The sequence below is a fragment of the Archocentrus centrarchus genome, chromosome 14 (genome assembly GCF_007364275.1).
Source record: "Archocentrus centrarchus isolate MPI-CPG fArcCen1 chromosome 14, fArcCen1, whole genome shotgun sequence".
Taxonomy (NCBI): Eukaryota; Metazoa; Chordata; class Actinopteri; order Cichliformes; family Cichlidae; genus Archocentrus; species Archocentrus centrarchus.
Genome location: NC_044359.1, coordinates 35,526,483 through 35,551,016, shown reverse-complemented (window position 1 = coordinate 35,551,016; position 24,534 = coordinate 35,526,483). Strand labels below are relative to the sequence as shown.

At 39.6% G+C, this 24,534-nt stretch overlaps 1 protein-coding gene across 2 annotated transcripts in view; it reads left to right on the top strand.

The window, feature by feature from the left end:
• The window catches only part of opcml (opioid binding protein/cell adhesion molecule-like), a 512,217-nt gene that overhangs the window by 247,721 nt on the left and 239,962 nt on the right, over positions 1-24,534 (top strand). The window contains exon 2 of one of the 2 annotated variants that reach the window (XM_030745967.1): positions 6,712-6,787. In XM_030745967.1, the coding sequence (XP_030601827.1) occupies positions 6,712-6,787 (76 nt within the window). Of the gene's footprint in view, positions 1-6,149; positions 6,788-24,534 lie in introns of those variants that run through there. The other variant, XM_030745966.1, reaches the window with a different exon arrangement.

Below are 24,534 nucleotides of genomic sequence, written 5' to 3'. Positions count from 1 at the left end.
AAGCCTGGCTACGGACAATCTGTCTTTTGTTTTGCATGCTGTGACTGCAGCAAAGGTGTCTAATTCAAGCTGTCTGATTAGTCAAGACGGAGGCAGATGTAGTTATCAGAGATCAAAGTTAGAATTATGTGCAGCTCTACATGCCAGGAGCACTTAAGCTTCTACACAGTTTAAAGCATACCTGAAACAAGAAGCCATTTGATTAAGAAAATAAAGAGAAGAAAACAGCAGAAGAAATGAGTCTGTCTTCAAAGAGACAACCCAGTAAGCCCTGCATTTCAGCCAATTACATTGCAAAGCAAGCTTTTAGTTCCAGATTTTACCAGTAACGGTGATGTCCTACAATCACAAATGAAACAAGTTCATAAAAGTAATGACAGGCAAAGCCAGCGTTGTCAAAAAAAAAAGTCTTCTGAAACGAACATATGAAAGGTAAATATCCAATTTTGTGTTTATGGAAGATTGCAGTAAAGCCAAAAGCAATGAAAGAGAAGGCAAGTCTAAAAGACTGCATCTAAAATAGAGCTCCAAAAGTGAAAATCAAGCCATTCTATTTTTGTCCAGAAATCTGTTGCATTTCTTTTCTTTTTTTCCCCCTTTTAGTACTTCAGGCTGTATTCTGGCTCATTAGGGTACAGGGGAAAACCCCAGATGTGAATTAAAAGTAATCCTGAGTAATGGTTAAAAAAATATTCTAAAATTCACATCTAGATGCTTAAATTATGTGAATTCTTTATTGAAATTAGATTTTCAGAAAGGCCGTTAAAGCTCGTGGCTACTGACACATACAAGTACATTTCAAACTGTTCCCAAAACACTGCTGGACTCACCTCAGAATGTCATCCTTTCATGAATATGTTGTGTAACGTTACAACTCTGTGCCAGAGGGATCTGAACTACTGCAGATGACTGGATCCATTGAGTGGGTGCTCTTTATTCAGGCTCCCCATGTTTTTGCATGGGTATTAACTAGCTTTGGTCAGAGGCCCGTCCATTGTCTGCTTGCTCTGCCCATCCTTGCATGATATGAATGAAGATTAGCATGGATGGTCTGAATAAACCACCCAGGGTCTGGCGTTAATACATTGCAGCAGGAAATTATATGAATGTCACTGCATGTATAAGTGAAATAAATGAAACACAATCTGTTAGGGAGAGTTGGACTGAATATGGCTACAGCCAGTCAGAAAAGATGTTGACTGAAGCACAATGGCTTTGTTCATTTGAGTGTGTTAAAATCAATGTCCACTTCCCATTTTAGAGCATGTGTAGTCCATCTATGCCACATAATTGAGCATCCTTTTTGTCTTCTGCTCTCTTTCTGTTTGTGTGATACATCAAGAATGATTCATGTGGGCCATACAACAAACAATGTCATTCTGATTTGTCATTTCTGCATGCTTGGCACTGTCGAATGATGTGGGTTGAGGTTGAGATCTTGGTTATTCGATGGCCTATGCCTGGTACTGGGTGGACAATCATACTTCTGAATTATATAAAAATGATAGAGTTGATTATGAAATGTAACAAATGATCTGTATGATTTCTACTTTAAGTTGATAAGAATGTGTGTAACACAGAAATGATTTGAGCACAACAAGTTAAAGGGGTTGTGAAATCTTGGAGAATTATTAAGCAGGGTGGAATGAGGAACTGAAACCTGTTGCCTAGGAATAAATGGTAAATGGACTAGCTCTTATATAGCGCTTTTCTACTCAGTATGAGCACTATTACAACATGTTTACATTCACCCATGCACTCCCATTCATACAAGCACTTCCATGTTTGCTAAGTGCTTTTTAATTAACTATCATTCACACACATTCATACTCCGACGGGACGGTCGGAGAGCAACTTGGGGTTAAGTATCTTGCCCAAGGATACATTGGCATGTAGCCTGGAGTAGCCAGGAATCGAACCGCTGACCTTCTGATCAGCAGGTGATCTGCTCTACCTACTGAGCTACAGCCACCCCAATAAGAATAGAGGAACAGAGGGGAAAAACAAGTTAAAAATAATCTTAACTTGAAAGTACCAAACAAGCCATGTATTACGAGAAATGAAGTAATGGTCAAGGCCACTCTGGTTGTTTCTGTTTTCTTCTAGTCAGATTCCCGAGCAAATGGACATCGTTCTTTACCCAGGTGGTGCCCTGCTGATAGGCCTAGTAAGCTCCACCATAACACTCAGTACAGTCGTTACTCCAGCCATCTAACTCACTGCAGGGTCTCCGTGCCAGCTCTATGGTGCAGGTGTCGTTGGCTCGATTACATCTCATTTTCCACGGTCTCGGGGTTAAGGTCACACTTGGTCTGATGCCAGTCCATCTATACCATTCATAGAGTCCTTCCCCTGTGGAATAGACTGTAGCCACGTATTGATACTTAATCCAATAGTTTTGCGGTTGTGACAGGCACGGCAAAACCCAGGCTTCGGTTTCCTCTTTCTGCAGCCCCCACCATGTTCGAGTCTTATCAGGGCCGTCCCAAAACAGCAGCCACTGCTCCAGTACCCCCTTCATGGTGTTATGGCTCTTCATTTGGGAACAGTTGTACCTCCAGTATCCTTCGTCCCATGCTCCTACCTGGGTAATGTCACAGCACTCACACTTGTGGTGAAGGTTTGGCAAGGTCATCGGTTTCACCTGACCTGCTGTAAGGCAGAACAATGAGGGGCAAAAGCATAATACACATGACATGGATTGAAATGGATTGCGGTCTTATATTTCTCAAAGAGCACTGCAAAGAGCTGATAGCTGACTGCACATAGCTGCTACTCCTCATCACTTCTATTTTCTTATTAAACCCTGTATCCTCACTGTGCATTGAAAGCAGAAACCACAAAGGTGTTAAACCAATGTCATGTGACCAGCTGAAGCTCTAATCGAATGAGGAGGTGTCTGCACAAGTGCCTGAGCCTACCACTGCCCTGTACCCTTGACTCTAATTAAGACCACATATCCTAGATTTTGCTGAGGTCAGGGAGGGCTTTTAATTTAAAAACCATTAAGTTGTGCACATAGTCAGGACTTGTGTTGCATCCAAGGTAGATATAATTTTAATTAACTCTTATCTTTACCCAATTTCTCTGGCACAAGACATCATCATAATTCCTCAATAACAACCTCAAATAAAATGAGCAGCAGTTTGGTAAATAAAACTCATACGTTACAAAGTACTGACTTGTGTAAATCAGACTTTTGCCCAGCTAGTCACTGATGTTAGTCAGAAGAATTCTGGAATCTGAAACAGCATTTACCTGCTGCCTTGAAATAGTAGAAAGTTTTTAATGTGCATTTATTGTAAAGAGAATTTTTTTTTATTGTGAAGTCAACTGTATGTGTGATAAGGCTGATGAACAGAATGCAGACTGGAGCCTGCAAATAAGCGCCCATCAGTGCTTTCACACTTGCACAAAATTTGATAGTAGACAGGAACAATGTCATGTGTACTTGTAAATTTCCCCAGTGATGACATCCAGTGCTTTCGGCACATTGTCATTTGTTGCCTCCTTTCCAATATCTCAACAGCATACCAAATTGATGTTAAGGTAAAGACATTATCTTGTTCAATCTTCTCATGAGACTCAAAAGCGGTCATAGTAATTGTGAGAGCTTCTGTTAGATGCACAGCAAAGTGCCACTTTCATCCCAAGTGACCAGCAACCCCTCCATGCATACAGATAGGGAGGGGAGAAACAAAGCAAGAGCACATTAGTAAACAAAGCCAACGTGACTCTGTGAAGTTCAAACACTCATTAATTTTCACACTTTCCCCTAAAGGTGCACTATGTGGAACACTCTTAAAGTCCCAACTGTTCATCACAAAAGCACACAGTGGCTTCTCCTTTGCGAATGCATGTTTGTGTCTTAGGCCAACTTTCTTTAGCCTCTAACATCAACCTGCCATATCACCCCAACAGAGCACTTCTCTCTCAGACTGCTGGCTTACTTGTGGTTCCTAGGATACTTAAGAGTAGAATGGGAGGCAGAGCCTTCAGCTTTCAGGCCCCTCTTCTGTGGAACCAGCTCCCAGCTTGGATTCAGGAGACAGACACCCTCTCTATTTTTAAGATTAGGCTTAAAACTTTCCTTTTTGATCAAGCTTATAGTTAGGGCTGGATCAGGTGACCCTGAACCATCCTTTAGTTAGCTGCTGGGGGTATAAACAGTATAAACACACTCTCTATGTGTTTATACCGCACTCATTATGCATTTAATCATTAGTTATTACTAATCTCTGGCTCTCTCCCACAGTTGTCTTTTGTCATGCTTGCTCATAAGGGGTTGTCTGATTGTTGCGGTTCTTTGTATTACTGTGGAGTGTGTACCTTACAATCTAAAGTGCCTTGAGGTGACTGTTGTTGTGATTTGGTGAGATGTAAATAAAACTGAGTGAGCGTACATCCTGGACAGGTCATCAATCTGTCACAAGGCTAATGCATAGAAACAGATAACCACTCTGACCTGTTTTGAACACCTCATTAACCTAACCCCATGCATGTCTTTGGACTTTGAGAGGAAGCTGGAGTACCCGTATAGAGAACCCAAACAGACATGGTGAGAATATGCATACTCCACACTAAAAGGCCCCAGGCTGGATTCAAGCCTCGGACCTTCTTTCCTGTGAGGTAACGGTGCTAACCACTGTACCATGTTGGACATCACTTCATCACTTCTCATATGAAGCATACAGCTGATAGACACTGATCTACTGACTGTCTGCTTAACTCACAGGGTAAAATTGGCCATGACTAGCTATTTATCAGAGACAGTGTGGTCACATGATTTATTTCTTCATGGAAAATCTGATTTATCCAACCTCCTTTCATGGTTTCTGTATCCTAATCTGCTGTGTTAAAATGCCAGACTTGCACATTAACTGTATAAATACTCCAACCGGAGGTACGTCTACAAGGACGCATTAGATTAACATGATGGTGACCACCTCACAGCAGGAGAACGGCTTTATTTCTTTTCTTTGGCTGGAAGACATGAAAAGATGTCACATGCAGTACAGATTTGATGAAATTCATATTTAGCATAAAACATGGATCCAACAACATGAATTAGTCTTTAGTCTAACAGGGCTAGGAGCCTGCCCAAAGATTTGTTGCATGTAAGATGTCATGCATTTTCCCATGCTGGAAAATACCTGAGTTTGCAATGTTTGCTACTGTACATGATTAACAACTGCTTATGAATATGTAACATATAAAACACAAAACTATCACAAGTGCACTTCCAGTGACATGTCTATAAGTGAATTACTTCTTTCTGAATATTTGCGTTCTTCTAAAATCAGCAATTTTTAGCAAATTGCTAAAATGTTGCTAAATATAAATAACCACTCCTCAGTGCATGATTAATTATTAATTCTTCTTATATACAATTTTCAGGGAAATAATAAACCATAAAATACCATTAACAATGAGAATGGACTCAAGATTGTCATACAGAAACTTTTAACCATCACATTTGAATTAATTGGGACTTTAAAGACTCTCTAGGCCTGCACTACAAGCTGTTTTTTGTTTTTTTTATTTAATTTTGTAGATCTGTGATTCTAAGTGCACAATTTTTGATAAATATTTTCCTTATAGTTCCATTTTGTTCACTTTAAGTGGTCTGTGACCTGCGGCCAAATAAAAACACACAACAATCTCATTTGAAGACAGTTTGTCACAAAGACCTCGATCATAAACCATTCAACAGCACATCAACAAAAACTGTTTCAAGTCCTGCTTAGTGATGGAGAAGGGGCACGTGTGAAGCCTGATTGGGATGAAATGAAATTACTGTGAAACTAAACAATTTCACTTCTGTTTTGTTGCCTCTGTGCCTTAGGTGCTCCCATCTTACACCAACCAAAGCAAGGATTCTAAGATCCTATCAAATGCCTGTGCGCTTGTTGTGATATTCAGTCCTCTTAGAAATTATTTATTATTTTCATGTGGCCAAATAGAAATATCTATATATGTCCCTGAAGGACCAACGGGTGGCCCCTGGACCCGTTTGGCCATTTACTGTAAACCGAATGAACGAATAGGCTGCAAACCATATGCTCCACATAATACATGCAAGTGATGCTACCCAGCGATTAAAAAGCAGAGAGAGAGAGAGAGGGAGAGAGAGAGAGGATGCTTCAGGAGCTGTGCACTAAACGACAGAGAAGATACTGAAGCCAATTCAGCCTTTTGTGTTGAGTATTTTCGTTTTCTCACCCAGACGACAGTAAGAAAAGAGAACACCGAGGGAGAGCAGGAAAAAATATACAAGGAGCCTTGGCTGATGCATCTGTGCAGGAGCATCCATTTCACGGCGGTTACAGTTTAAATCTGAGGAGACGGTGCGCATTTCTTTGAGAAACACGGTGCTTTTCTCTCCCCCGAAGTCAGTTTCCTAGAGCGGCTGACGGACGGAAAGACACTTTTCCCCCTCTGCGGTTATCTATACGAACAGGATTTCATAACAAGGCTTTTCACTTGAAGCAAAACCAGGTCGAGCGCAGTTCCAGCAGCCTATACTGCGTCTTGTTTGTGGAGTGGGATTTTGCGGTCCGTAGCTCAAGACGCAAAAAGGAATATCAGACGTTTAAGTTTCCCTGGAAGTTGCGCAGTGACAGAAAAACATGGGAATTTGTGGCTATCTGGCGATGTCTGGGAAATGCCTTGTCGTCATCGGACTTAAATTGTTATTCCTTGTACCCGCAGGAGTTCCAACCAGGAGCGGAGATTCTGTATTAAAGGACAACATCACCGTCAGACAGGGAGACAGCGCCGTCCTAAAGTAAGTCTCTAACTGTCTTTCTGACTGGCTTTCATTATTCGAACACTAATATGCTCTCTGCCTGCGCAGCACGGGGAATGATTCCCGCTTTAAAGCATGTGTTGGTCCAAACAGCTAATCAAGCCCAGCACTCCAGGAGTTACTAAAGGTCACCATAACCTATATAAGACACACTGATGGTTGTTTTTGTCGGTAATGTTAATGCATGCGTGACATGCAGAAGTTCTGTTATAGCGTGCAAAGCTCGGTGTTTAGCCCCTTCTGCTCATTGCCCTTGAATGTTATTGATCTGGTTGCTTAATGTCTTGTTGGGGATGCACAGACCTGAGGTACTCACATTAAGAATTAGGAGGGGTTGTGTAGCCTACTATCGATTTGCGCATGCGGTACAAATACAAATGCAATTATGACTTTTATTTTTAGGGCTGTTGTTTTCGTAACACTTCAAGAAATGTTCTGGAAGGCAGAGTACAAAATATAACGGATTTTTCAATTCATTCTTTATGGAAAAACTGTTTTTATTTCCATCTTTTAAAAACTTTGAGGGATTTACAGTGAGCTTATGACACTTAACACATGCATATTTTAATCTGCATTCTATTGTAGTACTCCAGCATATGGTTATGCTGTGTGCCATTGTTGCATCTTATGATTTTTTTTTTCATCTGTATTTGGTTGTTAATAAACAGGTGTGATGTTAGAAATCCACAATCCCTGTGAAAGGATGACAGATAGGGTGCTGTTCATGTGCCTGCACACAAATACAGAAGTAAATGCACACAAAAACAAACAGCTGCAAACAGTTTCTAAACCACACAGAATGATACCAATGATATTATAGACCAGTGACAAATGAAAGGAAATACATTAATCCTTGACCCCTACAGTCAGGGAATCCAGTGGCTCTTTTATGTTTTGGGGCCATTTTCAGGCATAGTTTGGGTCCACTTGCCCCCTTAAAACAGTGGTTTCCACACTTTTACACATCATTAACAATAAAACTGCAATGAAACATTTCCGTGCTGATGGGGTCAATTTCAGGATGATAATAATCCCATCCATAAAACACGAGGGCTCAGTGAATGTTTTGATGAGGATGAAAATGTTGTAAATCATATACTATGGCCTTCACAGTCACCAGATCTAGACCTAATTTAAACTAAAATTTTTACATTAAAAACAGCACTTGAAGGATGATCTTTTAGAAGAAAGGTGACTTTAAGAATCAAGAAGTGACCAAAGCTTCAGCGAGGCACTTTTCTTTAATAACTTTTCTTTTGCCTGTATCAGGAAATGTGAGATTCTTTAATTCAGTATGAATGAAGATGAAACTGACACTAATTTTCAACATTTTTTCTGTATTATCAAAGAGGACATGAAAACAATGTAATTGGTTAATGTGAAGAAATAAACATATAAAAACTTTCATCATATTCAAAACTGACGGGTTGTGCCACAGATGTTAATAACAGCCTAGATTATCTACTCAAGTATAATTTACAAGTGACTCAATAAACACAGACGTCTGTGACTATGTCATTATGTAGTCACACTCTTGTGTTTGTATGAGGCTGTGATTCAGTACCTTCAGCTGTCAGAGCAGGGCAGTAGAGTTCAGCTGGCTTCAAGCTGCCTGATGGGAGGCAGCTTGGACTACACAGGCTCTACACAGCCTTGCTGCTCTTTTAATCCTATATTCATTTTTAGCCTGTACAAATGTGTGCCGCCCGCCCTCCCCTGATTAGTAGAACTCATTAAGTAGCCTGTTGGTTCAACTGAAATCATCCATTTCACTCTCCTCACCCTGGATGGTGACAGGCTGAAATCCACTTCCAGCTCCTTTGTCACGCTGGTGTTGAGCTGCAAATGGTTGCTACAGTAGCAGCTGTTGGGTTTCTTTAGCTTCTTAATATTCTCCTTTTCTTGCCCTAACCTGAGAACCCCACTGTAGAGAAGTCATCAAAGAACTTGTTGAGCTGCCATGACCCCGAGTTGAATCTTTAAAAGAGAGGTTTAGAAAGTGGACTTGAAAACTGACAATAGAGGAGCCTGGTGCTGCTCCACAGTGTACACTGCCCTTGAGCAAGATGAGCTGCTTCCTGTCAGTGAGCTAGTCAGTCTATAATCCAGGAAACCATGCTATCCACATGCATCGCTTTGAGCTTTCCCCCAAGCAGGGGAGACTGGATGGCGATGAAAGCAACACAGAAATAATTCTTATCCGCCTTCCAAGCTTCTGTGGGTGGGAATAAGGCCTGTGGAGCTGCTATATGATGGCATTGTCCATGTCCACATTTGACAGCTACATGCCTGGAGCGCCCTGCAATGCTGTGAGCCTCCTCTGCCTCACCTGTGATGAGCCTCATCAACCAAATGGCAAAAATGCAGAAGCTTGGAAGGACAGCAGGTGTTGACAAAGGTAGGCCAGGAGCAGGAAGCTTTAGACTGGAGGCAGATGAGGAAGGCAGCTGTGGGTCTGACCTCTGATTTGAATGTTTTATTTGACATAGTATGCGCACCAACACTGTCTGTGTATTTATTGATGAGTCATTTAATAAAATCAATAAACCACTGCTACAACTAAATTGTAACAACAGATATTTTCAAATAAATTATAGTACTGAGAACCTGAATTTTACTAAATATTCAGGAATATGTATTATTGCTATAATTAGTATTTGGAAGGCAGCCATGATGTCATCGTGCTAAACTTTCCCGAGGGTAAAATTATTTCAAGTTCCTAATATAACAGTTGTTGTACAACGAGAGATTCAAACAATGATACACAGGAGTCATTGTAACTTGACCCAGAAAGTGGTTCAATCTGACATCAGGAATCAGATATAGTGCCGTGAGCCAAGTCACAGAGGGCTGTCAAGGGTTAAATGCTTTTATTCCAGGGAAAGTACAGCAATGATGTGATCCTGGCAATATGTTTTAAATGAACCATTGCTGCATCTGAGTGATTCCTTGCAGCTGGAAGAATTCCTCAAGGGTTATTTTGCTTCCACAAGGCTGTAATATTAAGACAGGAAAGGGCAACACAAAGCAGTATCATTCTGACATAAAGAAAGCCACTGCCAGCGGGAACTTCAGAAGATGTGAGCAGCAGAATAATTAGCATCATTCAGTTCAACCTTAGCAGCAATATTACTTTTCTTTTCCCCAAATGCATAGATCACTAGAAAAAACTGTCTGGGTTACACCTGTTAGAGGAACAAAGCACTGATGCCAGTTTAAGGCCAGCATGTGTATTTTATACACATAGGACTGTGTCTTTAGAGTGGAATATTCAGCATTTGTGTTTTATTTAATTTTTTTGTGAATAATTAATACAGTGCTATGAAAAAGTATTTGCCCCACTGGTGATTTTCTTTTCTTTCTTTTGTATGTTTGTCATGCTTACATATTTCAGATCATTGAACAAATTTTAATATTAGACAAAAATAAGCTGAGTAAACACAAAATGCAGTTTTTAAATAATGAGTTCATTTATTGGGGGGAAAACAGCTGTCCAAACTTACTTGGCCCTGTGTGAAAAAGTAAGTGCCCCCTAACCTGATAAGGGGTTACTCCATCCTTGGTAGCAAGAACTGCAATCAAGTGTTTGCAATAACTGGCAGTGAATCTTTCATATTGCTGGGGAAGAATTTTGGCCCACTCTTCAGAATTGTTTTAATTCAGCCATATTGGAGGGTTTTGAACATAAATGGTCTGTTTAAAGTCAAGTCAAAGCATCTGAGTTGGATTTAAGTCTGGACTTCGTCTAGACACTCCAAAACCTTCATTTTGGTGTTTTTTTTGGACTTGCTGGTGTGTTTCCGATCATGGCCCTGCTGCGTAACCCAAGTCTGGTAACCCAGCTGATGGTCGGGCATTCTTCTTCACGGTTTTCTGGCAGAGAGCAGAATGCATGGCTCCATCATTTAGAGCAAGTTGTCCAGGTTCTGAAGCAGCAATGCAGCCCCAGGCCATCACATCGCTGCAACTATATTTGACAGTTCGTATCATATTCTTTCTATGAAAAGCTAATTTTATGCCAGATGTAACCTTCTGAAAACTTGTGTCTTCAGTCCACAGAATTTGGCAAATTTAAAATTTCTATGATGATCTGAAACATGTGAGTGTGACACATATGCCCCCCCCCCCCACACACACACACACACACACACACGCACACACATATACAAAAAAAACCACCAAAAGCCCAGAGCAGTGGGCTGGGTGACCCACTCACCTTCAGTGATTGACTAGTGGTGAGAATTAAACACCAAAGTCAGATGGTTTTGTTGCATATTGTCAAAAAGTAGTACTTTCACTGTATTGCAGTACCAGTGTCTCTGTGGACATTGAATGGAGGGTAAAATAGTGTACTAACACTATTTAATACTTTCATGGTGCTGGCTTGAAGGATCTCATACATAGTATGAAAGTGCTGTATAGTCTTCATGTAAAGTATGTTGAGTCATCAATAAGACTACATATGTACTATATAAATTGAGTCTATTATAATTGACTCTGTCTATAAACACATGCACAGCAGTTTTAGTCATCATAGTTTTATGCACCTAACATTACTTTAAATGCTATGCGATGCTAATCTATAATGTGAAGGTGCTTAAATGAATGACAGGATTACAATATCACCATGTTAACTGTTATTTCATGTAAATACTTAAATAGTGAAAGTAAAAAAAGAAAAAAATACAATTCAGCTCTATTAAAATGTATTTTAAGTGGGAGATTTTATCAGAATACATGTGAAGAACACATGATTTTACCTAAAACAGTCATCCAGAGCTTTGATTCTATGATCAAATGGGTCTCAAGTCATATTTATTAGTTAAATTTTGAACAGGTGCCCTGATTTCTGTCACTTCGGATTTGGCACTTTGGCTTTTATTTTAGCAGATTTTGCTTCCATTTTCACCCAGATTGAAAGGCCCAGTTCTTACATCCAATAGTCCTTGTCGCTGCTTAATCTGTGTTTAACCTGTGGACAGCCGCAGACACCTCTGTGACACAAGATGTCACCAATCTTTTATTTTCACCTGCAAGTGATGAGCTCCACTGGTAGGGCAAGACATGCAGGTGGTTCACACTGTCCTCCCCCTCCTCCACCCCTTGACCACTATTGCAAAAACAAGGACGACAGGACCTGGCTGGCTCCTGACTTATCGCTGGTTGTGTTTATTGAAGTGTGAAGTGTCTCAGGGCCATTTGGCAGTGTCATTTTGTTTGGACCCGTAACTCTACATGAGGTGGGGAAAATATCTAGCATTTAAAATTCTTTAGTGTTTGTTCAGCCATCCAGATTGAATCACTTCAACCATATGGGAGGTGTCTATAAATAAAGGTCATCCTTTCTCATCTGTTTGCACTGGCAGTGGATGATGAGAATACAGTAGGAATGAATGGGTCACGTAGGATGGACCTGCTCTGCTTGGTAACTACAGACAGTCATGCCTTTATTTCCTCTGTATTCTGCGAGTCACTGTTGGCATTCAAGACAGCGGCACCAAAACTAGACAAAAATCTGTTCACTCAGCTTTGGGATGCAGTCATCCGGCTGGCATTCTGTGAAACACTGATCTTAGGTCTGGCTGAAAGCTGTTTGACGAGTAGGTGGTAAATCCTGTTTTACATATAACCATTATCTTTAAGCGAGCTCTGCAGTGTCATTATAAATGAGGGGTAAACATAAAGTCATTGTTGCTCTGTTTTCCGATGTGGACACTTCTGAAAATATCAGCTGAGAGCTTCTGCTTTCCCTCACTGCCACTGACTATTTCACTGACAGACCTGTTGTAATATGGGTCCCTGTGGCCCTTCTCCCAGCTGGATAGATTGGCAGCAGAGATCCCTGGTGTTCTGTCGATGACCCTTGGCACAGTCTCTGTTTAAGCCTTATGTAGCAGAGTGTGTAGAGTTGAATGGCGTGATGGTGGGCCTGTCTGAACAAAGGTGCAACCTTGGAACTGACACAACCTTTTTGAAGAAGGTGTGAGTTGAATTTATTCTTGTTCAAACTCGGGTTGGGTGATCTGTACTGAATCAGCATGTATTAATGTGTACAGTGAGACATGGTGATGTCTGGTGTCAGGGTGTTTTATGGGGTATTTTTACAAAAGTAGAAATGGTAAATAAGGTGTAAAGAACTACAGGGTTGATCTCCCGGGCTGAGGTACTGTCACGCCGGCCTGAGAATTTCACTCCTTTGCTATTGGAACTGTTTGCTATTAGCACTAGCAAGCGGTCGTCCGATTACCAGGGGGCCCCGTCAGTGGTTACCCAGGTACGGGAATGGTGTCTAATAGAGATGGAAGTGGGGCTGTCAGTGGCATTCATTGGATAATATGAATGTATTATTAAGCTTTTGATTTTAGTCTGTGTTACTGGTTTTGTTTAAACTCATTTTCAGTAGGAATTTGCTTAATTTTCTTCACCCATCAGTGGTTACAGTGTGTCTAATCAATCAAATTAAATTTACAGTTTTCAGTAGACAGAATAAAGATGTGTTTTTTGGTTTTTCAGTCCCTTATCAGTAGAGCTGGAGGTTATTCATGTTGGCCTCACAGTTGTGGTATTCTTGTTCACTTGGAAATCAGTAAAAAATAGACTGAGGACTTACTGGGCTAACAGTTATTAAATTAAATGGCAAATTATTGCATTTTTAAAAGGTGAAATGTTTAATAGATTAGTCTATTAATGAAATATTTTATTGCTCAATTAAGCATTTAAACATGTTTGCATTTACTGGTCTCCAAAGAGGATCTGCTGCTGCTGTTTTGTGCTTAATAATAAAAAAAAACAATCTCTTTAGGTCTTTCAGGTTGAACAGGATATCAGTGGTTTCCAAAAACTAAATATTATAGACTAAAAGACGAATTAACTAATTGTAACTGATAAATCAGTAGCTGAGAGATTCTTCAGTAATGAGTTATTTGCAGCCCTTATATCTATTTGATCCACTTTCTGCAGTTTTAATGGATCTGACCAGACAGTGATGTTGGATCATAGTAGATTTTATTTACTGCAGTTATATGCTTGCAACACAAATATTGGACAAGGATGTTATGAATTTGTTTTGCAGTGATCACTGCGGTGCTAGTCTCAGGGCTAGTTATAATTAGTTATCCTTGTCAAAATGCAAGTGCAGACATTTGACTGTCATAAAGAATTTTTACTGCAAAACCAAATATCACAGACACCTGTTATTTTCATTGTTTGCCTGATTTAGCATTTTCCCCACATCTCATTGAATGCCCGAGACATTCACTTAGTCCTTTAGTCCTTAGTACTTCACACCAGAACCCCATGTACTCCAAACAAGCAAGACTTGACCCGTCAAGACTGATTTTGTTCCTTGTTTTCAGTGAGGATAATGTCGATTTGATTCACAGAGGAATCAGTGGTTTCTGTACTTCATTTAGAACTGACCAAAAATACTCCAGTATAATTTCCAGTATAAGTTTCCAGTCTGCATGTTATTGTAGTTTTTACACAGCACAGTTGGGAATGCAGTGCGCTCTGAATGATCTGTGATTTCTAGTCAAAGGTCTGCTCTTAATTGTGGCCATAGCGTCTCTGCTGTTCAGTACAGAATGTCATGAAGTCTGGGAGGCGTTCACTGATTCCCAGGAAGACACCACTGAGACACCGATGGAAATCATCAGCCTGGAGAAATCTTTAAGCCATAACAAAAAGTTGAATGCTGAACTTTTTATCCATTCCTTGCATATCTGATCTCCATACAAAGCAAAACAACTCCTTGACTGAATATGGCCCTGTGAATCTAGACTATACAGAGGTAGGCTTCAATCAGTCATGATTAACTGCATCACTTTCTGTAAAGAAATAAATTTAAAATGTTTCATACTACCTAGGTCTCTCTGCAGTCCTAATATAAAGGATCAAGAGGTATATTTTCTTTTTTTTTGCATTAGTTTCCCTTTGTGTTTTAGGTCAGTAAGCCATGGCTAATGATTGTAAGCAGCATTTAACTAGCTCCTGCCTCTCTGTTTAATCCTCTTTCAGACATTGACCTGAAACACTGCAGTGCACTGAGAGTACACTAATAGGTAGTTAGTCACAACTAAAAATGATATCAGGATCATGAGGAGACAAGAGTGTCGTGCAAAGGAAAGCCTAAGGGTAGGATAATGGGCACAGAGATGGTGAGCTGCTTTTCTTTGTTCATGATCACACAATGATGCATCATTTTAACCAGTACTTTTCAGGGGCTGACCGAGGAATGACAAAACACATCCTATTCTTTGACTTCTCTCAAAGCAGTTTTTCTGTACCTTAATGAAAAAAAAAAAAAAATTATTGGGTAACCCAAGGATCAGAAGCAGTGATTCCACAGGAAGCTGAAAATATGTGGAAATATGTGGTGTCTTTTTTTTTTTAATATCCATTCATTCATCCATTCTCTTCTGCTCATCCTGTTCAGGGTCGCAGGGAGGCTGGAGCCTATCCCAGCTGATACACACACACACACACATATATATATATATATATATATATATATATATATATATATATATATATTTCAATTCAATTCAATTTTATTTATATAGCGCCAAATCACAACAAACTGTCGCCTCAAGGCGAATATATATATATATATATATATATATATATATATATATATATATATATATTCCCTTGAAATTGAAATTCCCTTGAAATTAGGGCATTTCACATGGCAGCAGCTTTTTATCCATAGTTAAGAGAGACAGGAAACGGGGGAAAGACACGCAGGCAAACCGGTGACGGGCCAAGACTTGAACCCGCGCCACAACACAGCGTGTGCATGTGCTCACCGGCTTCACCCCTAAGCCACCCAGGCGCCCAAATAAAAGATTTTTGGTGTTTTCCTGCCTGCCGTCACACCGCCTGTGACCACATAGCCTCATATTATTTATTCATCATATCTTCAACCCTCTTGTTTTTTTCATTCAGTGCAGCAAGTGTTGAGTTTGAACTCTGTGGTTTCAGACACAGCTGGACAGAAATTGTACTGTGTGTCAGGAAAATGTGTTCTATTTCCAGGTATATTCATCTCCGATCTCTAATCATTTTACCATTCGCTGTCTCAACACTGAGTAGATTCAGTGGGTAAATTTGCTGCAGATTGATTAAGATTGTTTAGCATCTGTCAACGCTGATGATTACAGTCTATTCTCATTTTTGTATGATACTTTATAATATAAAAGCAGGAATGTGGCTCACTCTATCAAGGTGAGACCCTCTGGATATTCCAGAGATTGAGGATCAGATTCCCACATCCAGTGGTCCACCAGGCTTGCATCAGTCTTCTTTTATCATTCCCTATACATCCATCTTGCACAGGTTGAGTTTCAGCATCCTTGTGTTGTCGTAAATCACAGAGATAGTCATTAATTTTTAATATCCAGAAACCTATGCGCCATGCTTGCAGTCCGAGTAGATTCTCCTCTAGTGAGAGCCAGCCACATCCATTACAGCCCGTCTTTGCTGTCCCCACTCTGTGCATGTTTGGGTGCACTTTTCTGATATCATTAATACTCATCAGGAGCACCTTCCATTCATGCCACATTCTGCCAGGCAATTTATGCTCTACTACTTTCACTCTCCTACCTACTTTTTCCTTATCCTTTTTAGCACATCTCTCTTACTCATCGACCTATATGCTTCAAGGTCTGGATACACAAAAAAGTAATCACAATCTGGACCAAAAATGAAACATGTTGCTCTCAGCATAATGTATTTTGATTGCAATGTGACTAACCAGCAAGGGCACTGGTGTTTGTATTGTTTTTTTCTCTTTAACTGTATTACAGTTATGATTGAAGAAAGCATTGAGGAAATGTTATATATTGTCCAGTGTGGTGAACAGAAGTCCCACGTCATCTGGTGTTATTCCAGTGGCACAATTTTGCTGAATGTTCTAAGGAAGTTCAGTTACCTCCGGACCTTTCCACAGGGCTCACACTCTACGTTGCTCATCCAAAACGTACCAATTTCCATCCATTTCTCGGTTGAGTTTAAATAACTTTATATGATCCCAAAACAAGCTTTGTATGAACAAAAATTGGCCTTGAAGTTTAAAGAGAAATATTTGCAATATTTACATAGTATTTAGACGGAGTAACAATAATACTCCCACTGATTATAAAAGTGTTAAGAGAATATTAAACTCAGATAGTTTCTTTATTAAATGAAGCTGAATCTCATCGATTAATTTGAATTACGTAGGTTGCATTTACGAATATTACCTGTTTTTCTATGAATTTGCTTTTATTTCAAATCTCTTTGAAATCAAAATACTGTCATTGAGAGCTTTGTACTGTCACTTACTGTCACTTCTCATGGAGAAGTAAAATGTACTTTTTTGAAATCTCCATGTCAGCCTGCCTGCTTACATGTCTGCTGTATGAACACAATGAATATATTACATAGAAACACACAGTATGTTGAATGTTAATCTCTATAGCACAGGAGACGTGGTTAGAGCACAAGCTGAATATATTTGCAAAATAATGAGTGAAATGTGATTCTCTCCAATTTTAACCTCCATGTGGATGTAAGGCAGGAAACTTATATTTTAAGTGTGTTATTTGATGAGTATGTACAGATCTCTTACTTAATTAATAAATAACTTTGCTTAATTGCTGTCTTCTGCAGCACAAATGTTGTATCTCTTGCATCACGGTGATTGTGGATGAGGGATGGTACTTGTTGTCCATTTGCTGTTACAGGTCTTCATGTTTTAGAAATGTAATGCTGAAAAAGTAGGTCATCCTCTCCAGAGGCGATAGAAGTACTGTTAGAAAGGTTGTATATTTTATGTGAGCACACACTTTGCTTGCTGCCATAAGGAGGCACGAGATTTGCATTTCAAGAATCAGTTTCCAGCACATGTAGAAACTTTCAGGTCAGAACAGTAAGGGGCACTTCAGAGTTACCGCTCAACTAAAAATCAAAATATAAAAAATAACTTTAGGTTTTGCAGTTCTTCCCCAACAGAGGTCATTGTTACTTGCTGCAACCTCAACAAAGGGAATAGGATTTTCATCATTGCACTTTCACCTGAACTGAGCTGCTGACACTGTTAGTGAGTATTAATGCAGCTCTTGAAAACTCCAGTATTATGCTCTTCATTCGTTCCACTCGAGATCTCTCCTCCCTCATTTCAGAAATTAGACATCTCTGACCATCTGTTGCCACAAAGTGCTGGCCTCCCATGACCGGGCAAATCATTTCTAACTCTCCCGCCTCTCCTCGGGTCCTGGATCTCAGCCGTCGGCTCTCTAACAAAATAAACCCCCCTAATGGAGGAATATGCCAGGGAAATATTCCTCCTGTTGATTCTGTTCCCAGGCTAATGCCGCCTCAAGGATAGTGCAGCTGAGCTATACTCAGAATGAAGTGTGGGGTTGATGTAATATTTTTTGTTGCCTTCAAGATGTTTTGTATGGGCAGCGTAATGATAAGACTTAACTAATGCTAATTGAGCGATTTCAACACAAATCAATGAGCAACAGAATGCAGTAAATATGGCTGTTAAATGAGACTTGGCTGCCAGCCTTAGCTTATGAGTAGATCGCAATGTGAAAGCCATCCCATGACGATGTCTGTCATGTAACAAACTGTGCAATACAGTGATTATATTCAGATTAGCAACTTGTTTATTGCTATGTGAGACGTTTTGTGCACCCCCCCCCCCCCCCCCCCCCCCCCCCACACACACACACACACACACACACACACACACAATCTGCTTTCCATGTTAATCAAGGACTAATTAAAGCGGCCTAAAAATACCCTAAATTTTTACAAAATATATTAACCTGCACCATGAAAGCTGGTCATCTTATGTCTTTCATGCTATAATCTAAAACATTCATTTGAGTAGAGGTGAGGCATCCATCTTGGAAAATGCAGAATCCCTGTGTAACTGTGCTCCATGCCCCGTGCCTTTCTGATTGATATCACCCTTTAATGCACATAGTTTTTATGTGGCTGACTTAGGCACATTGAAATCGATAAGTGGCCTTGATTTATTATTGCAACCAGATTTCACTGTCTAAAGACAAGGAAGGAAGCAGGGAATTCGTCTCAGTCCGCCAGCTGATGGTGCTCATTAATATGGATAAAAATGACTAGGAGTCATCTGGGAGGAATGTCATACCACATTAGACAAATAAGTGGCTGAAACCACTGGCTGTAATGAATTGATTTTCTTCACATTGATCCCCCTCCCTTTCTCTGCTGTTAATCGCATTTGGGAATCATGTTCAGAATTTCTGTAATTATGAAATGTTAAATAGTCCAAGTGAATGGGGCCCGGTTCCATGTTTTGCTTTTGTGCTGTTAATACACAGTTGACAAATTAAAGGAAAAAATAGAGTGTCTAAATAAGGCATTAGCTCCCCATTTTCCACAAGAACAGCTTAGTAGGGAATTTCTTCCAAAATTTCTTCCTCCATTTGGTGTTCCAATGATGGTTCTGGGGAGCGTTGGTGTTCAGATGGGTTGATATTTGGATATTTGATATCTGTGAAAGCCGTTGCATATGATTTACAAATGCATTGTTTGTCCAGAGATAGCTCATTCCCATCACAGAAATCACAGAGGGATTTTCAGTTGTTTAAGTGAATGAAGATCCTGCAACTTCCTGCACTTAGAAAGTTTAATTTCTTTTTATTATGAAGCTAATATGTTGCAGTGAAGAAAGATTGGGTTTTGTTTGTATATGCTGTCAGTTATTCAGACACTCTTGGAATGAAAATCAAAATTAGCAACAATGGATATCAGCTGGTCACACTGTGAAAAAAATCAGAAGTTGAAATCCGCCACAAAATCATAGGTCAGTGCATTTCTAATAGAAATGTGTCTTGAGAGGACAAAGGTGATCACAACAATATTCAGTTGCAGTGAACCTTCATTGTAGAATAGGGATGCTATGGCATGTGGGCCAGGCCTGGTGAGCCAAATGGTCCATTCTAGCCCACTGGATTGCTTTACAAATAGTGAAGATTGCAGAGAACTAGGGCATCATTTTGGACAACTCACTGCATTTTTCAGAAGGTTTTCCTTAAGAATGGCTCACTTGATAAAAGTTGTCTGAACTGTTAATTTCTTTCCAGCCAGGTCTGAATCATAGTCAAATGTATAACTTTCTTAACCCTCAGGGGTGTCGGGTTAAATCGGCCATTTTTGACTACTTTTGATTTTAACTGTTTACTTTGCCTTTTTTGGTATCATTTTTTTTTTTCAGCACAGCCTCACATGTGTGACTGTACAGTTATTTTTTTCTTTTTGGCATATTAACACATTTGACCTAAAATCATACAAAAAAATTTAAGTCACAGTAGAATTTTTTTTTTACAATTTTTGATGTGTAAACTATAAACATGTTTAATGAGCAGTTTTTATAACTTAAAATACAAATAGTAAATTTAAAAGACTTATATGTACAAAATGAGCGATCAAGCTCAGGCAACTACTTATTGAACAATCATCTGTCACAATAAGATGCCATACAAATGATTTGTGACACTCCACAAAAGAGGCCCCCATCGCATTGGAGTACATGTGAATGTAACTGGTAGATAGACCCTTTTTTCTCAGGCATAGAAAAAAAGCACTTGTATGAATATGTGTGATCGGGTGAATGAGGTTTGCAGTAGAAAGTGCTTTGAGTGCTCAATTTAGTAGAAATGTGTGATAAAAGTGCCAGTTCATATTGTTGAAATTGAACTTTTTATTTGTGAAGTGGACTTGGGCATTTAAGAGTAGAATGGGAGGCAGAGCCTTTCAGCTTTCAGGCCCCTCTTCTGTGCAATCAGCTCCCAGCTTGGAACTGTTGAGACAGACACCCTCGCTATTTTTAAGAATAGGCTTAAAACTTTCCTTCATGATCAAGCTTATAGTTAGAGCTGGATCAGGTGACCCTGAACCATCCCTTAGTTACACTGCAATAGGCCTAGACTGTTTCTTCTTCACTCACCTCTTCTCATTCAGTGTGTTAGAGGTTTATTCATTACTTATTTTTAATCTCTGGCTTTCTTCCACAGTGTGTGTGTGTGTGTGTGTGTGTGTGTCAGTTCTGCTGGAGGTTTCTTCCTGTTAAAAGGGAGTTTTTCCTTCCCACTGTTCCCAAGAGTTTGCTCATGGGGGGTTGTCTGATTGTAGGCATTTTTTCTGTATTATTGTACGGTCTTTACCTTACAATATAAAGTGCCTTGAGGCGTTGTGATTTGGTGCTATATCAATAAATAAAGCCTCCACTTTGCACACGTAAATAGGGAGCCTTCTTCACACACAAGTTAGACATGGACTTCCACAGGGTTCTGTGCTAAGAAGACCAACACTATTTATATTACATATACTGCCCGTAGGCAATATTATTAGAAAACACTGCATACAATTTTAGTGCTATGCAGTTGACACCCTGCTTTATTTACCAATGAAGCCAGATGAAACAAATATTACAGCCATGTCTTAAAAAAACAGGCCTGGGTGACCTCTAATTCTACATTTAGACAAACTGATACTTGGCCCTATCTGTTGACTAACCACATACTTACTCTGGATGGCATTACCTTTGCCTCCAGTAACACTGAGTCATTTTTTATCATTAAATGTCCTTCAGCGCACATATTAAACAAATTTGTAGGGCTGTCTTCTTTCATTTGCACAATATTGCTAAAATTAGAAACATCAGTTGATCTAGAATGCTTCTCCTGCCCTCAGTTAACTGTTAAGAAATTAACCTAGACAGCGAGCTAAACACTAATGAGTCCAGCAATGACATGCTGCTGTGACGTGGTCTTTTTGGGCTTTACTGAGACCCATATTTTACCATAAAACTGTGTTTTGTCATAACACAGATTCACATCCAAAAAAAAAAACATCCTGTCATGACAGAATAAGCAATAAACAAACAAACATTCACATGCCCTTTAGCCAAGACTAACATAAACAGAACTAAAGGCTAGTAGCATTAGCTTATTCTCTCTCAAACTAGAAAACTGGTCTATAAGCAGCATGGTAAAAGAAACTACAATCAAATGGACACAACACTGCCTAACAAAGACAAAACTATTGTGCAGTCCTACACGTGAATTGCCGCGGCTCACAGATGATATTAAGATTCATTTATTCCACACTTGACCGGACATGGCTGCTTCACGAACATCATTGCTGCTTACAGCTGTTGACCATTAGATGTCACTGTTATTCATAATCAAAAGCAGAAAAACACAACAAACGTAGCAAGGCTGACCTCTTGTGTCACAAAAGAGCGTTTAAACGTTCACCAACAGGGATTACAACAAAATAACAAGTCTTGCTGTAAGTGTGAGACAGAACAAGAGTTCTGACAGGGACTAAAAAGCGAGACCATATTTTTCCCATATTAGCTTCTCTTCATTGGTTCCCTGTTAAATTGAACTTAAAATCCTTCACACATACAAAATCTTAAACAATCAGGGCCTTTCATACCTTATTATCAGTTCCTAGAGATTTCAAAAGTAAAATGAAAGGCAGACCTTTCAGTTATCAGGCCCCTCTCCTAGGAATTAGCTTCCAGTTTGGCTTCAACAGTCAAACACTTTCTCTACTTTAAAAATTAGATTTAAAACTTTCTATTATGATAAAGCTTATAGTTGGTTATTTAGGCTGCTGGGTGGCTTCTTATGATGAGCGTTTCTTCTTCAGTCACCTCTTTTCACTGTGTGTTTTTACACTGTTATTGCATTATTAGTATCAGTAATTATTATTAAACTCTGTCTCTCTCTCCCCCATAGTGTACCTTTTGTCCTGTCTCCCTCTGCTTTCTGCCCCCCCCCCCCCCAGCTGGTTGCAGCTGGTGGTTGAGCCTCCTTGATCCTGGTTCTGCTGGAGGTTTATTCCTGTTAAAATTGAGTTTTTCCTTCCCAGCGTTCCCAAGTGCTTGCTCATACGGGGTCATCTGGTGTTTGGGGTTTTCTTTCTAATATTGCAGGGTCTTTAGCCTACAGTATAAAGCAGCTTGTGGTGCCTTGAGTTGTTGAGAATTAGTGCTATATAAATAAAACTGAATTGGATGTACCTGAAATTGAAATTGAATTGAATTTTGTGCTGGGGTTTGATGCAGTGTCCAGGGCTTAATGTTCTGTGGGAGCGGGCCATTTTAAATTCATGAATGGATATACAATAAACAGGCCTTTCATTTTGTTCCAATGTCTTTGGTGAGTGTTAAAAAGTTCAGTATTTTTTATGTCCTTGAAATATGTACTTTGGCTTTGATACTGTTGAGACACCAGATAATTGTTTCCAACTGAGGAAATGATGGGTATTGTTTTTTCTTCCATGCTTGAGCCTGAATGCGACACAGAATATGAGAGCGGACAGCACAAACATCTACAAGAACTCAGATTTATATTTCCCTCACTAGCTGCTTATTGTGGGACATAAAAAGGTCTTTCCATTGTAAGCTGTGTGAAATGCTACCAACCAAGGTGGAAATATTCTGCTGTCAGGAAATACAGAATGCTAATTAGCAAGTTAAATGTACTGTCACAAACTGTACAGTAGCAGCGAGCGTGTCCAAACTGGTACTGTATGTCCCTATGCAGAAAGACTTTGAAAGAGTTAGGACTATAAAGAAGAGCTTAGTTACAGTGTACCTGTAACTTTAGTCACTGAAACTGTAGTCACAAGCATTGAGTCCTATTGTCAATACAAGACAAAAATTTCAGAGATATGTTACTTACAGCTTGCAGTTCTGATGCCTCAACTTTCTCCCTTGCTCCCTTTCTGTTCTGCAGTAGGTGAGCTGAAAATGCAACTTCATCCTGGGCTCTGTTGATAAGAGTCTGAAAAAAAAAGAAATTGCATCCACAGTTTGCTTGTGCTTTCTTGTTTAGAAAATGTAGCAAATGTAGCTTTACTTCACAATCAAAAAAGAAAGACATCCTAATCACCCCTGAAAACCTCGCAAAGGATTCCTGTGCAGAGGGTGGTGGAATTGTCTGGCCATACATCCACTGTTATATCTGTGTGCATGTGACATCTCAGGCTTTCATTTTGTGTTTTATAAATGCCTGACTCAAAAAAATGTGGATTTTTTAAAAGTAGGTTTTTATTTAGTGGGTCTTGCTGGCCTTGCCCCTCACAGAATAAAAGAGATACCAATTCCCCTGGCTGTGTAGATCAAGTGTTCAGTTTTTTCCTTATATTACCTTGTGTTTATTTATTTATTTCCTTTGCAAACGCCAGCCTCACTATCTTACCAGATTGCTAAACATAAAATAATAATGTATTCTCTGGCATAAAATCAATATTTATGAAAATGATGACTTCTTTAAAAAGTTAGATGTTCTGGCATGATTTTATCTTCATCCAAAGGGAAGTCAGCTGAGAGTAGCTTTTCATTTCACACAGCACAACAACTTTTATACATTTCGTTCACATTCACACATGCAGCCACACTCGGGAGCTGCCACAGCCGCAGTCTTCTTACTGTTGGCCACTGAGCAGCTTCAGTGGATCAGCGGAGAGTTCACTTGCTTGGTCAAGGGCGAATTGGCAGCGATAGCTGGAGGAGAGGAGAGTATTAGACAGCCTTCATATGAATATATGATTTTATGATACATAGAATCATGCCTTGTTATTTTTGTGCAAGCTGTGATAGGAAAGATTACATGGATTGTAGTGCAATTCAAGACACGACCACAATTAAAAAAAAAAAAAAAAAAAACTGTCAAGTTTTG